At 41.4% G+C, this 21533-nt stretch overlaps 1 protein-coding gene across 4 annotated transcripts in view; it reads right to left on the bottom strand.

Moving 5' to 3' along the window:
- Positions 1-21533, bottom strand: part of ANKRD11 (ankyrin repeat domain 11) — a 222452-nt gene that overhangs the window by 152006 nt on the left and 48913 nt on the right. For 3 of the 4 annotated variants that reach the window (XM_085888864.1, XM_085888861.1, XM_085888863.1), the window contains exons 2-3: positions 8314-8506; positions 5729-5861 (exon numbers count right to left, since the gene is read on the bottom strand). In XM_085888864.1, coding sequence (XP_085744990.1) covers positions 5729-5861; positions 8314-8445 — 265 coding nt within the window. In that variant the 5' untranslated portion in view covers positions 8446-8506. Of the gene's footprint in view, positions 1-5728; positions 5862-8313; positions 8507-14552; positions 14638-21533 lie in introns of all 4 variants that reach the window. The other variant, XM_085888862.1, reaches the window with a different exon arrangement.

Raw genomic sequence — 21533 nt, forward strand, 5'->3', positions numbered from 1 at the left:
CAATTTCGTTGATCACAAAAAAATGAAAGCATCCAAACAGGCTGAACAAGAACTCCCACTAAAGACAGGCCAACAACACAATAACCCTAAAAATGTTTTCACAACCTTTTTGCTCAAGACAACTCAGTTTGTTCGGTATTCTCAAGCAAGAGGATTCATGATTTCCCAACAAAACAGTTAGCTGCCAACTATTTTGTGGAGTAGTCTGTTGATTTTTTTTTGTTTGGAATGCTGCCAAATAACCCCAAACTTTGTTTGGGTAACTTGACAAAGATAGAAAATGTTGAGGTGCTGTTTCCCACAACAGAACTCTTTCGTAAATCAAGAAAGACAACCTCTTCTTCTTCTAAAATGTATATATATATATATATATATATATATATATATATATATATATATATATATATAACAAAAAGGTCAGCTCAGGCCTTGAATGTGACATGGTGCTGACGTCATGAGCATAAATGATGCCAACACATCACCTCCAACCGAGGATGGTGTCCGTGTGGCACTCAGGTGTTTGAATACCGAGATCTATAGTCACAAATAAATTAAATCAGAGCAGCCGATCCAGATGTGCCCTTATTATGGACTTGGCGGGATGACATACAGTACCAACAAATCGTTTATTTGTGACCATACCATGCTGAGTTGGTCAAATAAAAATCGATCCCCCTAATTTGATGAGGCAGCAAGGTACAGGTCGAGTCCTATAAAAGCAAATGCTGCACAACCTGTGAGCAACAAGTGCCGACAACCACACAAACGCATTGTGTCTGACCTGCTGATCACCAGTTTTTAAGTGCGACACCAGTTTAGGCATTATCTTTTAATTGTGACAATAAATCTGGGTCTTCAAAGACCTGAGTGCCACAATGACACCATCCTAGTTTGGAAGTAATGTGTTGGCATAATTTATGTGCATGACGTCAGCGTCATGTCACATTTATGGTCTGTGGTGCTCCTTTTGATAAACGTATATTTTACTGTAATGCAGTTATTACATATGTGGGTATGTATGTATGCATGTTTGTTCATATGTAGCAGAAATAGCACCCCCTGGTGGTGCATGCGCTTGCCCAGAAGTGCATGGGAAATTTAAAGCTAGAATTCAATTGTAAAGATATAAGTGCAAACAAAATAATTCAATTTTAATCTAATTAAATAATGGAACTGTCACAGAACGTACTTTTATGAGCTGTTTGAGAAGAACAGTACATAAATGCCTGTCGAAGCCTGGTGTTGGCTTAGTGGTTAGGGTAGCTGGCTTGGGATCCGAGGGTCCTGAGTTCGAGCCCCGTTTCCCACTGAATTAACACCAGGGGGTAGACTCAGCCTGTCATCCTTCTGAGGTCGGTGAAATGAATACCAGTGGACTGGTCCCGGTGTATGCCCCGGTTAGAATAGGTGTACCATATCCGTGTGTCGCAAGAGGTGCCTAGGGTTGGCGTCAGGAAGGGCATCCGGCCATAAAACGTCGCCTCAAGAAGGGAACCATGATTGCATGGAGCCCGCAAAAAGCTAACCCCTGCTCAACAGCTAAAAATGGCTGTAAAAAGGCAGTTTTTTTAAGTACATAAATGCCTGTCATCAATGGACCCTTCAGATATATATATATATATATATATATATATATATATATATATATATATATATATATATATATATATATATATGTATGTTACCAGTTTTTAGACACCAGTAGACAACCGATTATACCATCATTTTATGACATGTGGACTGGCCTCCCCTTTCCCAGGCCAATTTATTTTTCCTAGACCCACCTCTATATTAGAAAAGGTTAACATCCATGCCAGCTTATTATGAGGGTTGCTCAAGCATGACCTACACTTCTGTTTCAAAACTAAGTGTTATGAAAAATACTTGCATGGTCTTTCAAGATGTTCCACACAGCTTCGGACAGACACTTGTCTCCTCAGAGTGGAATATGTTATTCGACTTCATTTGTTCAAGAAGTGTATCTAACCAGTGAACAGCATCATTCTTAATACACTTGTTTCTCAAAAACTTCTTGCCCATAAAGGATTCGATCATGTGGATGTCCTTGAAGAAAAACAGTCAACATCTTCTGAAGGAAATCCTATAAAATTCAAAAGGCTTGATTTTAGTTTGGCTTATTTTATTTTATTTTATTTACAGGCTCAAAGGCTTGTAGAGGAGCTGTGACAAATCATGCACACATGCAGACAGAGACAGAAGACAACACCAGACTAGACATTCACACAAATAGAGTTGAGACTGGGAACTTCCTTGCACACTCGGTGTCACCGCTGTCATATTATATTGATGTCTCTTTTCTCTCCAATTCAGCGAGGCAATTGAGGAGGAACTTCCTCATTCCCACGAATTCCAACCTATGTGTTTTTTCCTTCCTCTATCTGTTAAATGCTGAGTATCAAGCAAGGAAACAGCATAAACCATTTTTTGAAGTCTTTGGTACGATTCAGCCGAGGTTTAAACTTCTGACTTCCCAGACTCAGGAGGATGCTCTTTCCGTGAGACCACCGAATCTGGTAAATTGACTGGAATTTCATAATTTCTGGCTGTCCCACAGTTTTTATTCTCATTACCCACCATCTATATTTGTCAGCACATGAATCAGGCCTGGTGTTGGCTTAACGGTGAAGGTGGCTGATTTAACATATTATGGCCTTGAGCTCAAGCCCCTGGTGTGCTGTTGAATCAACACCAGGTGGGTTGACTCAACCTGTCATCCTTCCAAGGTCGGCAAAATGAGTACCAGCTTACTGGTAACAGGAGCATTGCATTAGCGGCACAGGCCTGCCACCAGAAAATGATGCAGCCAAGCAGCCACAGGTCAAATCAGTTACGGGAGCATGTTCCAGAGCAGCATGTCACAGCATCCACTTTCCACTGGTACTCCAGGGGCCTCCATCTGGCCATCCCCTTGGCAGATGCTGAGCCAATCCCCATCTCCTTGAGATGCCAATCAACCTGCTGCAACAATGAGGCACGTGGTTGGCCCGATAGCCTCTTTCCTCCAAGAGGATCGCTCGCTGGGAGAATCTGGTGAGCTGGATCAGGATCAGAAAACGGAGCCACATGTCTATACAGCCGCAGCTGACACTCACGGACTATAACATAACAAATCTCATCTAAGTCTCCCTCAGCAACAGTTCGTTGGACACAAAGTCTGACCAGCGATAGCCAAGGATTCTCCGAAGAGAAAAGGAGTCAAGTCTCCATCTCAGATCCTTGGTCAGAGTCCAAGTCTCACATCTGTAAAGCAAGACTGGAAGCACCAAAGGACTTTGACTCGGTCTTTCGTCCTCATGCGTAGGTACCGACAGTGCCTCACCCATGAACCAGTGAAACCCCGACTCCCCAGGCCTGCCCCGGACATCGATCAACCTCTGGCTCACAACATGCGGAGACATGACTATCACTGCCAAGGTAAGTGAATCTCTTCACACCCCTCGACTTCTGTCACATTTTGTTACGTTAGACTTAATATAAAATGGATTACATTTTAATTTTTTTTCACCGATCTTCACAAAATATCCCATCATGACAAAGTGAAAAAAGCTTTTCAGAGATTTTTTACAAAACAATGAAAAATGAAAAGCTGAAATGTCTTGAGTCAATAAGTATGGCAAAGAATCACTTAAGAAAAATTCTCAGAACTGGATCTGGATCCAGACCTTCACCAAAACCGAATCAATTCTTCCAAGCCACCCACCCAACCTATCCCCCAAGTTTTGTCCGAATCTGTCCATAACTTTTTGAAACATCGTTGTGTATTTTTTTGTTTTTTGGCCTCATCACAATTGTGAAGGAGGAGAAGGAGGAGAAGATTGGGACCATACTGTGTGCAGAGCGTTGGTACTGCTTAAGCAGTCTCCTTGGCTATTGGGCACAATCCTGGATGGGTCGCCACTCCGACAGGATACCAGCAAGCTGGGACTCATTTTGCCGACCTCGGAAGGATGACAGGCCGAGTTAACCCCACCTGGTATTAATTCAACAGCTGAGCAGGATTTGAACTCGGGACACTCGGATCCAAAGCCCGCCACCTTAACCATGAAGCCAACACCAGGCATCATTGTGAAGAATCACTTCAAAAATAATAATGTGTCCAGGTCTTCACCAAAATCTAATCATTTCATCCTTGTCACACTCCCAACCTCTCCACTAAATTTCTTCCAAATCCATCCACAACTTTTTTGAGATAGTCTCTTCACCGTCAGACATCCAAACAGACAGACAGGGATGAAAACGTAACCTGCATCCACCTTCGGTGGCAGAGGCACCTAGAACGGCACTCGGTAGAGCGCATACTTCCTGGCCAGGCTGAACAGTTCAAGTCCCACTGATAGGCCAGATCTGGATCCGGACCTCAACCAAAATCAAAGTGGCTTGTCACCATCACATACCCAAACTCATCCACCAAGTTTTGTCATCACCCATCCACAATTTTTTTGAAACATCGTGCTATATATCGTTTTTGCCCCGATCTCTCAAGGGTTAAGAATCACTTCAGAAATTAAGAAAAACTCTCGTATCCAGATGGTCATCGAAATCAAATCAATTCGTCTGTCACACACCCAACTTGTCCACAAAGTTTCCTCCAAATCTGTCTACGTTTTTGAGATATTCTGTTCACAGACAGACAGACAGGGATGAGAACATAACCTATGTCCACCTTAGGTGGCGGAGGTAATAACTAATGTCATTTCTTCCTTGAGAATGAAAATGCCAAAGTTGTGACAAGGTTTCCCAATCAACCATAGGCAAGGCCTTACGATTGTCAGCAATGGGAATGATAAATCAAACTGAGAAACGTAGTGAACAGAGAGACGGGCCTCAATCCTCACACAGACATGGACACACAGCTGACTGTAATTTGACAGTGCACTCTGAGTTGCCTGCGAGAGATCATGTGCACAGGCAAACCACGGCAGGTGGAAAATGCCCTTTGGCACACGCACGAATCAAAGGAGAGCCGAGTTCTCTTGTTGATTTAAAGAGACAGATGGTAACACATGGTTGATAAACTAGTAAAATGTTGAACATATTTAACTTGGTTACATCAACAGTGGTAATTGCATTTCATTTTTGAAAATGAAAAAAAATTAGCTTTGGCCAAATACTGTAACTTTCAAGGCGTAGAACCTAAAAAAGATAATTATGAGATCATCACGAATGAGAATGCTTAAAATTATAGCTATCGGCAGATTCAGAATGGGGAAGAAAATGCTGGGAGTTTTGGAAAGTGTCTTACACTCAAGCACGGAGAAAAAAAAATTCAAATCTCATAAAATGACCATCACACCTCGATGCAGGTTTGAAAGCACAAGCCATTAAAGCGTGTTTGCGAGAACACACATTGGTAGCAGCAGCGAAGGGACAAAGATTATATGGTCAGGCCCCCTTTCTGCTGCCACAAAGTTAGAAGGTGCAACATGGCCTGGCTGAAACGAGGCATTCAAACGCAATTCAAAAATGTCGTTAAGGCCACGGAAGCAGAATGATCTTCTGGACAATTTTACTCACACATTAATGCAAGTCCCTAAAACCACCTCTCCATTGGAAGCGGCTGCGTGATCTTTACCTTCAAATTATTTTCTGCTACAATGTCAGGCCTGACGATTTCAACATGTTGCATGAGAAATTGCATGATGGAAGCCCGACAGTGAGGTAGCATTCGGCTTGTGACCAAGTGTCCCAAACCCAGGACTGTACTTACCCATATCAGAGTCGTGGTGCTCGCGACTGTTCGGACTGTTGTTGAAAGGCAGCTTGCGCTTGGAGTTTTTCTCCTTGTTGTCCTTCTCCAGCTCATCCAGCTTGTGAGTGCGATTTTCCCCCGTGACCTTGTCCTGTAAAACAGAAACATGACCAAACTCGCAAAGCACTCATCTTGGTGGCCACCGTGTTCCAGCCCTAAGTAAACCCACATTGCTATTTCCGTGTAGTCCTAACACAGTACACATCAAAACCCCAAAGTAATAAATTCGCACAATCATCGTGAACGAGACAAAGAAATCACTTTTGTCAAATGGCAAGACAAAGAAATCAATCGTTTGTTGCTTAACAGACATTTCACAATTTAATCCATTGTCAAACTGTTATGGATTGTTAACTTTTCGAATGATCGCATATGATGCACAGCATTTATAAACAGCAAATATAATTATCGGATTGAACCTGTTTGCGAACCAAGTCTGTCAGCTGTGTACACTTTATTGAACCAGGTTTGTTGTAATACCTGTTAGACTGCTGCCGATTAAACAAGTACCACATGGTGAGAATGTCAGTTTTTTCATGAACCGTGTGCGTGCCACCTCATGCCCAGCATTTAACTGCATATAAATGGGAATTAAAAAAAAAATATATATATATATATATATATATATATATATATATTAAATACGATAACAATTGCAAGATGAACGAGAAGAAGAAATGAAATTAAAAAAACTAAATCATGCATAACATTGATGATGAAAGCTCAAGTGTCATAATGTAGACATCGTATTTTTTCATAAACCCACCAAAGAAACGGGTCAGACCAAACTCATAAAGATGTGAAAACTAAATTTTAACTAGATTTAAACACTATATACATGATTATTCCCACTTTATGTTTTGCATACAAGCTTTTTTGTGCATAGAGTTTTGGCTCATGGGAGAGCAAGGTGACAGCAGAGAAGGCAACGCCTTGAGGAGACAGTGGAGCAGTGGATGCAACAAAGGGATGAACGAACAGGAGGTGGAGAGCGTAGAGAGAACAGAACGTAGCAACCTGTAAATATATGGGGAGAGGTTGGGAGGGTTAGTGAAGATACAAAGCATGGGCCGAGACGGAGGATGACTTAAGTTGGTGGTGTACTGCCAACTTGAAACCCTGGAGCGAAGAGTGTGTTTGAACAGACTGAGGAAGGAGGTTCCGCAAGCAGGAGAAGAGAAGAACACAGGACTGGAGGTGAGCAGTGAGCCTGAATTTCAGGACTTTCAAAAGAAAAGAGTTGGGTTAGGGTTGTGCAAGGTAAAAACAGAGGCCATAAAGCTGTCTGCGATGAGAGCAGCAGGCCCTTATATGCTTCTGTTTCCATGCCAATGATGTGAGTTTTTTGGATGCCACAGCACTCAGAAGAGATTGGTGTGAAGCTGGGGTACTAGCCTGTAGATCGCAGACGGCAGCACTCAAATGAGCGATGGACAAAGGATATAGACGACACGAAGTTCATAATTACCAAGGAACAACTTGGCATGATGGAGGGTGTCCAGTCTGCAGTGATCTAACAATTAAGGAAACAGCTACCTGCATTTGCTAAACATTTAAAAAAACAAAATATAAAGGTTCTGTTGAAGGGCTCAAATCTCTAGAATGGAAATTTGAGACAACACATTGTGTATGATACAATATCCTACAGGTATTTTGTTTGTCCCATCTGTCCCCAAAAAATATCAGCCTATGGTGGCACTTGCCAATGTACTGCACGAAGACATTGCAAGCAGGCAAATGTGAACTCAGAGCAAGGTACTGCATAGACTTGAAGGTGGCTGAAAAAAAATTACCTGATCTGCTACAATGCAAAGGCATTATTTCATAGGGCCTTGGTGATGGCAACTTTTAAACAGACAATGGATCTTGGTGGGATAAAGGTGCGAGTGTGGCTTCCGTGAAGACATTTCCAAATTAAGACGATTCAGTGTTGGCCTGTGGTATTTCCCACCTGAGGATTGAACTTAGAATGTTGGGATCCCAAGTTCAAACCCCGTATATTGTGTGACGCTTTGCTCATAGACTACCAATGTCCTTTGAAAATTGTGAAAAGTACACCGGTGTTTTCTCGTGTCCTCGTCCTGCATATGATTTATATACAAGCTCCTCCATGAGCCTCAGATCAGTGTAAAATAAATAAGACTAAAAAATATGAAGTACTGTTTGCTTGATCACATGGCGATTTGAGCTTCTCACTCGTATGAATGACCATGTTCCAGAGCTGTGCGTTTGTAATCATTGCTTGCATATCACTTCCTTGTTAATATCCTTAAAGCACATTCACAGCTTTTGAAATTAATCACAATACACATGAAGCCCTTTCCCATTGGTGGTTTTCTGAAGATGTTACCATTTTCGCAATGTCCTGCAGACCACCTGAAAATACTGATGGATGTTTGTCATGCAATTAATCACACCGAGCTGCAGTCACTTATGATACAACGCTTTAGTGGGAATTACATTGCTGTGTAATGTGTGATGTAAAGAAAAGAACTAAATAATTCGAGCAAAAATGATAAATGCACAGTCATCTCGAAACAGACCTTCTTTGCTTGTTGTTTGTCAACAATGCTGCTGTTGTTTCCTGGAACCTTCCCCATGGGTTTCTCCACCATGGTGGTTGCACCACCACTGCCTTCAGTCTGTGGTGTCCTGGAGGCGCCAGGCTTGGGCATTTTCCCTGCCGACCCCCTTCAACTCCCTAACTCCCACCACAGCCGCATCCTCACAGAGTCTCTGTGGTGGATTTTGGGAAACAGTAACAAAACATAAGGGATATTGAAAGAGACAGGTTGATGAAAGAAAAGAGGAGGAAAGGAAGAGATATGTTTGCCAAATGCATCCAAATCTTCTTGGACGACAAATAAAAAGGCTCCAAAGTGTAAACCAAAAAGTTTACTTGTAAATGAGTGCACATGGAGAACAGGGTCAAAACCAGTGACAGCACAGTCACAACCAGCAGCACAAATTCCGAATTGAATCCCAATCAAATATAGTACATTTGCATTTAAAAATAATTTCTTTGACAAGTATTAGTGGAAATCAAGTGCAGGAGAAAGCATACATTGTCAACATGTCCCACTCGGAGTCAAAACCAGATGAGATGGCATAATTTATAAAGCTTCCACTCTGAGTCTGGAAGGCTGGCTGCCCCGATTCAGACTGTGGCCGAGACATATATATATATATATATATATATATATATATATATATATATATATATATATATATATATATATATATATATATATATATATTTATTATATGTATTCTATTTTTTTTTTAAAGAAGAATAAGGTGCTTCCAGCCAAAAGTAAACAACAAGATCAACTCCGCTAATTTGAATAGAAAAGTGAGAGCAGACTCAGGCAACGTTTCGCCGGCTTCATCAAGCACAATAGACTGGTCTATAACTAAAAATAAATGTGTAATCCCAACCACCCCAATCTTATACAAACTATATATATATGTATATATATATATATATATATATATATATATATATATATATATATATATATGTATATATATATATATATTACTATCTGTGAGGTACCTATGGTACCTGTGCTGTGCAAGGGAGGGGTTAGACAGCCGCTGGACAGCCAGTCCGTGAAAGTCTTGGGCAAAAATGGTGAAACTACATATGCGGAATGCACGAATGTCACTGATGGAAACCCTCACATAATTTCCTCATTCTGCTATCCACACACTCAACCTGTCCACCAAGTTTTATCCGAATCGGTCCACAACTTTTTGAGATATCGTGCAAGATATCATTTTTGGGCCGAATCTCTCAAAGGTGAAGAATCACTTTACAAATTCTAGCAGTCGGATCTGGATCCAGATCTTCACCAAAATCTAATCAGTTTGTCCTCGTCACACACCCAACCTGTCCACAAAATTTCATCCGAATCAATAAACAACTTTTTGAGATATCCTGGACACAAACAGACAGACAGACAGACAGACAGAGAGGGGTGAAAACAACCACATCCACCTTCGGTGGCAGAGGTAATTAGCATGGATGCACGTACAAACCAAAAACAATGCCTCCGGTGACTCCATCAGCAGTGGCATAAAACACAGGGGCAATACCCCTGAGCGCTCTCCTGATAGCGGCTGGATCAGATAACCAGGGGACCACTGGTAGGAATGGATGACCCACAAAATACGTAACGGAGAAGCAATCACAATTGTGTGTGTGGTTTCAGAGAAAAAGCAAATACATATTTTGGGTGGCAACCCTCTCTCCCCCCCCCAAACCACACCTTCCCCCACCTCATAGACCTACTTAGACCTCGATTTTTGGAATGCCACGAACAAACATTGCTAAATCACGGGTGATGACGGCTGCAGTCAAGTTTCATCGGAATTGTGTATGTAGTTTCTGAGATGAAAGCAAATGCATATTTTTGGGGGCTACCCCCGTAGACCGCATTTCGGCTCGATTTTTCCCCCCATTATTTATTTATTATCTTGCCAACACGAAGTTTTTGCAAGATATGTTAGTCAGCTTGTATGTTTTTTTTTTTTGTCTGTAATCACATATAAAAAATTCTGCAGAGCACAGTTATCATCGGAAATTTTTGTAACTTCGCATATCAGAGGCCTATAGAGGTCCCTTTCAGGACATAAAATTTTGAAGGTCAAGGTCAAAGGTCAAGGTCACTTTGTCGCAAATCAGGGGAGTCGACGAAACCCTTATTTTTTGAGTAATTTTTATCGGATCGTCTTCAAACTTCATGGGAATATAGTTCATGGTCTGGCGCTCAGCTGATTAATTTTTGGTGGCGATTGGCCTTGACCTTCATGGTTAGCGCCTGAGGTCAAATTTTCAAGTTTTAGGAACCATATCGTGTAGTACCTCAAATTGAACACCTCGATGAGTGCTTTCTAGATATGTCAAGCTTGAGACATTATGACGTCATTTGGTGACGTTATGAGGAAAACGCATATTTTTCATGGTCACTCTGTAGAATGATTCTCATCGGAAACTCTCGTAGTCAGATATTCCTCAAGGAGTCGCTCCTGGTGGATAGCAGCTCTGTTCACCTCAGTGTGACCTTGAAGTCACACGTGGTCACCTTTTGGCAAGATACAGGTCACCCTGCGGGTGACATTGGTTTATTTTTTTGTTAATGCCATGAACAAACTTTGGTACATACACGGTGATGAAGGTTGTGGTAAAGCTTCATCCAAATCGTATACGGGTAGTTTCAGAGGAGTTGCATGTATTTGTGGATGGACGGACGGCGCGCCGTCCCATAAGCTCGCTGGAACTATGTTCCAGACGAGCTAAAAAAGGAAAAATATTGCTGTTAAGTAGTACAAGGCAACTTACATTAAAAATGTCCACTTTCATAATGCACCAAGCAATCCAATGTCTCAGACCGTTTAATTAATCAATTAAATAATGAATAAGCAAAAGAGGTTTCCAAATGGTTGACCACATCTTGATACCCTGTCGTACCATGTATATTGCATATTACATCTAAAAGCAAATATTCAACAAGAGTTGAGCAACGAATGCGATGACATTGTGCAAAGATAATGCTGGAACCGTTCCGAAACCAAATGGCCTGGAAAGCCACAGTTTCACCCTTTGAGCAAAGCATGGCACTGTTCATGGCACAATTGGTAAAAGGACATCCCCCAACCAACTAACCTGTGAGCTATAAACAACAAATGAACTCTGAAGGAGAAATTGGCTCCAATCAAACTGCATGTGCATTGCAATTGGATTCACATCGCAGTGTAAAAGGACTTCATCGATGGAGAAAGTATGCATACAAGTGCATGGCAATGCACCTGCATTTTCCTTAAATTTGAGGCATGGTATGGGAACTGGAAGGCTTTGTATTATTGGCCAAATGGAAGGGTTCGTATAATTGGGAAAAATTTGTTTGCAATTGCATTAGGAAATTGCGTACTTTAACTTGGAACACAAGAGTAAAAGTAAACAAGACAAGCATTTGAGCAATGCAGAGCCTCGGTAGGACATCGAGATTGCAGTAGATCTGAGACTGAACGATCTATACTGTATTCAAGTAGTTCTGCATGAAGACACTCCCAGACCAATTAAAATAGCCTTTTCCTGTTCAGCAGGCAAGGCTATCAATGGGAAAATCAACTCTGTATACAGTATATGAATCTTGGATCCCAATATCAAGAGCTATATCCTCAGACGACAACACGCAAATAAGTCAACGTCGATTCACCTGGACAAGACTCCACCCAAAAAAAAAATACAGCTAGACAATATAACAAGACTGAGCGTTTAACAATGCAGCGCCTCGTCAACACACACACATATATATATATATATATATATATATATATTACACGAGATCTGAGAATTAATGATCTATAAGTTAAAGTACATCTGCACATGAATTCTCACACAATCGCCTCTCTGTCCCTTTGGGAAGAGACAATGGCAATCACCTCCATAATATCTACAAAACTAGAAAGATCAAACAAAGAATGCAGACCCTCGCCAGGACTTGTTTTGTGTTGTCTTTGTATGGTTTTGTAGTACGTATTTTATACATGTGCTTGCATTCTAATTGTACACACTATATAGAGGTACTTGGTTGAAACAAAAGATAACGTGTAACACTGGCTACCACCAAGTGGCATCTGTGGCCTTCGTTAGGACATTCTGTGTGGACAGACAAACCCAAGTGGAATGCCCTCTCCTCTGGCAAGTCAAAAGCTGAAACGCTGGATTTTAACTCCAATTTCAGGCACTATTACAAATCAGTAACAAATCACATCATGAAGACGCAGGCAAGCTCCTTCCGAAACTTTGCATCCAATCGGTAACAAATGACATCACTCCTGTGGAGTCAAATACGTGTATGCTCTTCAACAAATACCATCACAAGGTTGACCAAAACCAGAGGTATGCCTCAGCAGAAATGCCACCAACTGTTGCTTTTATTCCAAAAGCAGTTTTTAAAATATATATATATATGTTAGCATTACGACACAATCACATGTTTGTTTAGAGCCAATTTTGGACAATATACAAATCACCATGAGACAACTGCCTTCACAGACAGGACTGTGAAGTTGAATGGAAACCTAGCCTTCGTGAAGACGATATAGTGTTTGCCTGTGTCGGCGAACAGGAAAAAAAATTGATGGAATCAACAGAACAGTTGATCCGAGTATATCAACCACCGTGGGATGCTCACGAGGAAGTACCTTGACCTTCGCGTTTGCATGAAATTCATTTTCCGTTTCATGTTTCTTCATTATTTTTTTTTTCCACCTCTTAAATGAAAGTGGTTCAAATTTAATCCCGGGATCTTTAGCAGAAGGCAGACTAATGCATAAACATAAACAACGTGAAAGAATTTCTAACGGTGTTGGTTTAGCCCGTGCCAACAAGAATGCGTTTCTGGTTTTGATGCGCGTGCTGAAGGATCAAGGTGAGCAGCAAGTGAGACAACAAAAAGGATGGAGCAAGTGATGAGATTTCTGTTTCATGAAATCAAGGCTGCAAAATTTCGATGATTTGCTGCACAGTACGTGAAGATTTCCTGTCAAGGACACCCTTATGAGAGAATAAGTGGGGGGCCAGAAACTTGTAATTAATGAGGCTGTTAAGAATTATATTGTGCACTGGCTGTATACTTATCTGAAACAAAAGTCCACACTGAAGGCAAAGTGAAAGCTTCCACCTTGATGGGGACAAGTAGTCTATCTACAAGACCGGAGAAGAATACCTTGAAAAGCAACATCTATTTTATTTATTTATTTTATTTTTTAAATACATGTAAACATTCCAGCTTAGTCAATTATAAGGAAGGAAAGTGGAAAGAAAAAAAAATCTATAACGACGGGAATAAGTAAAGAGTTTTGGAAATGGTCACCTGTTTCACTTTAAGGTGTCCGCCCACCTCTGAAAAATACATGTTTGCCAGCTTGACAAGTGTTATTCACCTCGATACAGAATATGTTCCAATGCAAAAACAGAACAGCACTTGATCGAGAGCATACCTCCGCCAGGCTGAACAGTTTAAGTTTTGTATCCCACTGATAGGCCGGATCGAGATCCGGAATCCAACCAAAAAGGAATCGGCTTGTTCTCGTCATCTAACCAACTCATCCACCGAGTTTTGTCATAATTGGTCAACAACTTTTTGAGATATCGTGCTATATACCGTTTTTGGCCCCCATCTCTCAACGGTGAAGAATTACTTTAAAAATTCTCGAATCCAGAACCGCATGCGGATCTTCACCAACATCAAATCAATTTGTCCTGTCAAACGTCCAACCTGTCCACAGTTTCATCCAAATGCATCCATAACATTTTGAGACATCGTGCTCAATATAATTTTTGATCTCGTCACTCAATGACGAAGAACCACTGGAAAAATTCTCGCATCCGGATTCGTATCTTCACCAAAATCGAAGAAATTCGTCCTTGTCCCACACCCAACCTGTGCACAAGGTTTCATCCAACTCCGTCAATAAATTGAGATATCGTGCAGTGTATCGTTTTTGACCCAATCACTCAATGGGCGAAGAACCACTGGAAAAAAAATTCGCGCATCCAGATTCATATCCAGATATTCATCAAAATCGAAGCAATTCGTACTTGTCATGCACGTAACTTGTACACCAAGTTTCATCCCAATCCGTCCATAAATTGAGATATCGTGCTATATATCTTTTTTTTCTTTTTACTAGATCTGCACATACCTCCACCAGGCTCAACAGTCCACATTTTGAATCGCACCGATAGGCCATATCTGCATCCGGACCTTACCAAAATAGAATAGGCTTGTTCTGGTCACCGACGTAACTCATCCACCAAGTTTTGTCTGAATTTGTCCTTAACTTTTTGAGATATCCTGTTCACAGACAAAGATAGACAGGCAGACAAAAAAAACAAACAAACAGAAACAGGAATGAATACATAACCACTGTCCACCTTTAGGTGGCAGAGGTAACACCATGAATATTGTTTGCCAGTAATTAAAGCCCTATTATTGGGGGTTTAATTCTGCACAACAGATAATGCTATACATGGCATCAGCTGTGCACCTCCATTGTTAATAACAAGGAGAAAAACCTGAATAATGTATTTCAATTACCAAACTGGTGAGATTCTCAGAAGCATGTTGCAATTAAAGCTTCATTTCTAACATGTCAGAAACAATTATATCATCACATACAATCTTGAGCACAGCATTTGTCATTAGGGATTCACCCCCATCAACCCCCCTCCCCCCCGACTATTTTGTGATGGAAATGTTGGACAGTGCAGCCTTTTCAGAGGTAGAACTTTAGAGCCCGTCCCAAGTTGACCTGAGGGCATGAAGTCAAGCACAATGTGTGAATCGGTATTGCTGTAATATGTAGACAAGACCAGACAGGATACCTTCCCGTAAGGTCATCAGTGAGCCCGTCGACAATGTGGAAATTCTTCTGAGACTAGCTCAGTTTCCAGAAGCTTAAAATACAATGGCCGCCCCCAACCTCTGGGATACTTACGACGATTGCAGTGTCTACGGCAAGAGGCCACAACTGTACCCAGTATTAACCCAATTCTCTCATTTGTAGAACTGCCTTCCCGAGGGCTCTTCTATCCTACTCTTCCTTCCAGGTGCACCGCCATCTCATGTCACCCCCCATCACAACCCACGATCCATTCTCCCCTCATGAACATAACCCTCTTTGTTAAAGGTTGAAGGGTTTCCTTCCCTCCTATTTTACAGTTCCTTAATTCCCTTGCAATATTGTTCAACCGCTGCCCTACAGCCATTCATACCCTCCACCACCTTGCTCTTCCATTAGCCTCCATCTTGTAAAGAAGTCAAACTCGCTGTACAAATGTTTAAAAGAAATAAACATAATTTGATGTCACGGCATTGACCGATATGCCTCTGCCCACATGAAGTCTTTCCTTACTCTAACTTTGACCAGGATCCTAAAGACCATTTGACCTCAATATCAAATCTGTACATATGTATCATGGTATATGTAAGGAGTGGTGCCACCTGAAAAGACTGCGTACGGGTATTGTATGCTTTAAGGCTTGCATGTATACCTGGAACCTGGCTGACACAGCAAGCTATGATTGTGGAGAGCCCCAAACTGCAGAACACTTGATGGAAGAGTGTTCCATCCACCAGTTGGTAGGAGGTTGGAACGCTCTTGCGCAGCTTGATCCGCAGGCTCAAGAATGGTTGAGATCTGCTTGGTTTACATCTTGAATGGCTCACAATCAGACCACACAAAATAAATGGTACATGGACTTGGTTTAGTTCAAACTTCAAATCCCTAAAGGCCCTGTCACACCTTGACGATTTAGCCAGCGTATGCCGACGTATGAAAAATTTGTCTAAAACGCTGGCACACGTCGAATACGTATGGGTAAGTTTTGTATACGTTAAGAGCACGCGGACATACGTCGTAGTACGCTGGCATACGTCGTAGTACGCTGGCATACGTCGTAGTACGCTGGCATACGTCGTAGTACGCTGGCACATGTCGTAGTACACAGAGCTGTTAGATAAATTTTCCATGCTTGAAATTTTTCGACGTATGCCAGCGTATGACTCACACGTTCCGCATAACGCTGGCCATAAGTTGTAGGCACGTTAGGCGATCGTTGACACACGTTACTTGTAAGTTACTCATATGTCGAAACACGTCGAGGTAATGTTTAGCATACCCGAAACTTATTTCTAACCAATGGGTAACGTGTTGTAGGCACGTCACACGATCGTTGACACACGTCACTTGTAAGTTACTCATAAGTCGAAACACGTGAATGTAATGGTTAGCGTCAGTGTTCCCAAACTCCCGGGTTTTTTTTTCTTCTTTTTTTCTTCGGTATGACGGTGATGTTGACACCGATTTCTAGTGCGGTTATAATATAATATAATTAATAGGCTGCCGCTCAACGATTTAAATCATAACCGCACTAGAAATCGAAGTGTCAACATCACCGTCATACCGAAGAAGAAAAAAAAAAACCCAGGGAGTCTGGAGCACTGACGCTAACCATTACCTCGACGTGTTAAGACTTATGAGTAACGTACAAGTAACGTGTGTCGACGTAGGTCAACGATCGCGTGACGTGCCTACAACTAATGGCCAGCGTATGCGGAACATGTGTCATACGCCGAGTAAGTCGAAAAATTTTCAACATGCTGAAAATTTGTCGACGTACTACGACGTATGCCAGCGTGCTATTAACGTATACAAAACTTACCCATAATGTATTCGACATGTGCAAGAGTATTCGGCATTTTTTTCATACGTCGGCATACGCTGGCTAAAACGGCAAGGTGTGACAGCGGCTTGACACTTCGATGTCTAGTGCGGTTATGATTTGAATCATCGAGCCGCAGCCTATTAATAGCCTACGCCACGTGATCGTCGGCGATACGCTGCCGTGCACTATGCATAAGTTAGACTATCGTTGGGCATAAGTTGTGAACGCCGACAACACGCTCAACATTCGTTGATATATGTTATCGAAACGTTCTGTGTACGTTACTAACATGTTATGCATACGTCCAACTCGTTATGAATACGTCCAAAACTGGAAAAAAAAAAAAACCATCAAAGGTTCAGCGTATGCCAGCGTTTTACATACATTTTGATACCTTGCCATACGCTGGCTAAAACATCAAGGTGTGACAGGGCGCTAACTCGATAACATTTTTATCTGACATGACCTTTTGACCTTCGTCATCTTGATGCTGAAATCTAATCAGTTGATCTTTGCATCATAATATATACTTGCATCAAGTTTGGTCAAAATCCCATCACTGGTTCACAAGTTATCGTGGGAACAGTATTTTACCCAACATAACCTCTGACCTTGACCTCTTGACCCAAAAATCCAATTAGTTCAACTTTACATCATTATACATACTTGTACCAAGTTTGATTTAAATCCCTTCAGCTGGTTTCAAGTATCTAATTTTTACCTGACATGACCTTTTGACCTTTGACATCTTGATGCTGAAATCTAATCAGTTTATCTTTGCATCATAAGACATACACCATGTTTGGTCAAAATTCCATCACTGGTTCACAAGTTAGCACGGTAATATAATTTTTAACCTAACAGGGCCTCTGACCTTTGACTTTTGACCTCTTGCCCCCCATAATCTAATCAGTTCATCCTTGCATCATGATACATACTTGTACTAAGTTTAACTTGGATCCCTTCATCTGTTCTCAAGTTATCATATGAACGAAAACCTCTCACGGACGCGCGCACGGACAGACGGACAGACATCCCGAAAACATCATGCTTCCGGTGACAGTCAGTGGAGGGATCATAAAAAGGTTTCCAGTGCTACTTGAGCTGAAAAACCAGCCAAAAGTTTACAGTGCAAACTTCTGAACTGCTGCCAAGTAAAGCCGAATATAATGCATGAATAACCATTTGTGCAAATGGTGGCACAAATTGGATTCTCAGACTTGAAGGTTTCATAAAGCCAAGCAAAGCTGACAACTTGAAAAATGTGTGTAACACAAACAAAAAATAAAAATCTCAATGGTAAGTTTGAGTGCTTCATTCTACAAATAAAGTTAGTCAGTACAGCATGACCTATGACATGATGACATTTACATTTGTGATCGAGAGGTTTTTGTGACACATCGGCAACGTATTCATCCAAGATGAACAATCATTATTTGGAGATTCATTTGTTGTGAACAAGGAAATGCACAACTGCAGTTTTCACCCGGTGTTCTGGTCGATTGATTACTTCAGTCACCGAAGGTGGACGGAGGTGGTTGTCACCCCTGTTTGTCTGTCTGTTTGGCTGTGAGCATGATATCTCAAAACGTTGTGTACGGATTATGACAAAACTTGGTGGATGAGTTGGTGAGGTGACAAGAACAAGCCGATTCGATTTTGGTTAAAGTCTGGAACCAGATCCGGCCTTTCAGTGGGATACAAAACATAAACTGTACAGCCCGGCGATGGTATGCGATCTCCCGAGTGATGTTCTAGTGAAAAAAAAGAAAAGAAAATGCGATTCATTGCGGTTCAAAGTGCTTCTTAACAACCATTTCTCACTTGCACACAGTGGTTAAGACCTCTGATTTGAGCAGAGTTCCTTTCTCTTCAAATGTTAAGTCTGAGACGCTCATCTTTGTCTGCATAACACTCATCTGGTCCCAAACATAAACCTCCAAAACATCGCTGAACCAACATCACACACTCAGTCCACATGAATAGTAACCGTCCTACGCTCTTGCTCTGTTGATAGGACGACCTTCAGTCAACAAACCCAAAGAAACATTCAACGGTTTCTCCACACAATTCTCTTGATTATAACCACGCGATGTTTGGCATTAACAATCACCGAGTACCAACCTGAAAATAAAATAAAACCATCATCATTTCCTCGGCCATCCTGTACTTACTCATCATTGAGGTTTTGGGGGGGGGGATTCCTCCTGCTTTTTCCAACACTTTATTTTCATTCCATACCCATTATGTTGCTCATTGTGGAGCCACCAAGGCATCATTGTCGGCAGTGATGCTTCTTCTGGTGGCATATTGTGATGCAATTTATGTCTGTATGTGATGGGAATATCAATACCAAAGTGAGGCAGGTAGCACTTGCAGCAGCAGATAAATCTGAGAATTGCAATTAAAACTGCGAGAGACGCAAGCCAATACACGCCTCGGGCACAATAATGTTCCGACGCACGCTTTCAGCCTTGCATCTCAGTTATCATTTGTCTGGGTTTGTGCTTCAGCTTTGCTTTGGCCTCAGCCCATTTTGTAGTCATTTTGCTCATTTAGCAACCATGGCAGAGCAGTGAAAGCATGCAAATTATCTTTATAAAGCAATTTAATACGACTCAATACTACAAATTGCCCTTATCTGGAAGGTAGTACGGCACATGCACCACGTATAACCCCCTCCAATCCTCCAAACCCTCAGGGACTGAGTCCGACTGAGATAATTTCCCAATATTTCTGGCCATTTAGTCTAGCCAGTCAAATTGCTGTCACATTAATAGCCTTAGCCATTTGAACAGCTGTTATAAAAATAGTCCAAAAATAGGTGCACCATTAAAAGAAACAGAAAATCGTCATAGTACTACAAGGAACTGACACAAGAAGAGATCATTTGGTACATCTTGATGTGCTTTATCCACATCCCATCGATGCAACTTGATAATGGGATTCAAACTTCCAATCCAGTGCGCACACACACACACACACACACACCTATAACCCCACTCAACCAAACGTTAGCCTGGAAGCAAACAAAGGGTCTGCTCAAATGCAGGTCACACCAAACCAGCCAACCAACAGGTTTGCATTTTATCAGTCTGAGAAAGATGGTCAGTTAGGACATGGGAGGAAGTTCGAAAAGGAACATTATAATTGTTCCTGCAAGGACAAGTTCCTAACGTCCTAACCTCCTGACAATATTGCAGTGCACAACAGACAATGCAATTTTTTGACATCGGTCTTTTGTCAGAGCGAAACAATTCCAAAGAAAAGGTTCCCGTTACACAAACAGTACGAAACATCCTCAAAAGCATTAAACTTCCTCATTTACCATAAAGTTTAAGCAAGAACGCTTGCCCATGAAAAATGAAGTACCTTTAAAAATATATAGTATTTCCAAAGAAACCTGCCCTTATGGGAATGCCAAAAGAAGTTCACAAACACAGTGAAGCACAAAATGTTTTATTAATTACTGTGCAAGCGTCTGTCCAATAAACGTTGAACAGAAACCTTTTTGTTTTGCCAGTAACTATGTAAAAAGCCACAGGTTGTGGAATGGGCATGGCAACAAGACGTTATCTACAAGTAATTCCAAATAGCATCAACTACATTAGCAGTAGTGGGCACACATTTGGTCGGCAATGTGGTGAATCGCATTCTTGGAAATGCACTTTATGATGTGTTTTTTTTATTTTTTTTGAGAAGGAACAACGTTACTTGTTTTCATCAAAACAAAATATCATAATTTTGAGAAGGTTCCAATGCAGGGTGTCTCCAAAAAATGTACTCACATTTTGGCTCCTCATAACTCATTGAGTTTTTCATTTATTTTCAGATCAAATTGACCATAATAATGGCAGAAGTACGACTAGGTTTTGAAGAAAGAAAATTTATCATAAAGTGCTACTGGAAGCACGAAAACATCATGGAAGTGCAAAGACAATTTAGAAGACATTTTCACAAAGATCCACCAACGTGACGCACCATTGCTCGCATCCAGATAAGTTTGAAACAGATGGAACTGTGCATGACGTCCATAAGGAGCATTCAGGAAGACCACGGTCATTAACCACCCCCGCAAAGGAAAATCAATTGCTGGAAACCCTCCACCGATCCCCATGGAAATCTGTATGACAAATGGCTCGTGAGACAGGAATCCCAAAATCAAGCGCCCATCGCATTTTGAAGCGAATTAATTGGAAAAGTTACATTCCAACATTAATCGACGCTCTCAATGAAGACGATCCTGATCGGAGAGCTGAATTTTGTGAGTGGTACCTGGGCAAATGCAAAGAAGATGCAGCATTTCCATCCAAAATTGTTTGGAGCGATGAGGGGGTTATACGTGGTGCATGCGCCGTACTACCTTCCAGATAAGGGCAATTTGTAGTTTTGAGTCATATTAAATTGCTTTATAAAGATAATTTGCATGCTTTCACTGCTCTGCCATGGTTGCTAAATGAGCAACCATGTTTGGAGCCAGCTTCAAGTTAAATGGCTCAATTGACCGTACCTCACTAATATATA

This window comes from Eptatretus burgeri, chromosome 7 (genome assembly GCF_056783735.1).
Source record: "Eptatretus burgeri isolate ZD-2024b chromosome 7, Ebu_testis_v1, whole genome shotgun sequence".
NCBI classification, from domain to species: Eukaryota; Metazoa; Chordata; class Myxini; order Myxiniformes; family Myxinidae; genus Eptatretus; species Eptatretus burgeri.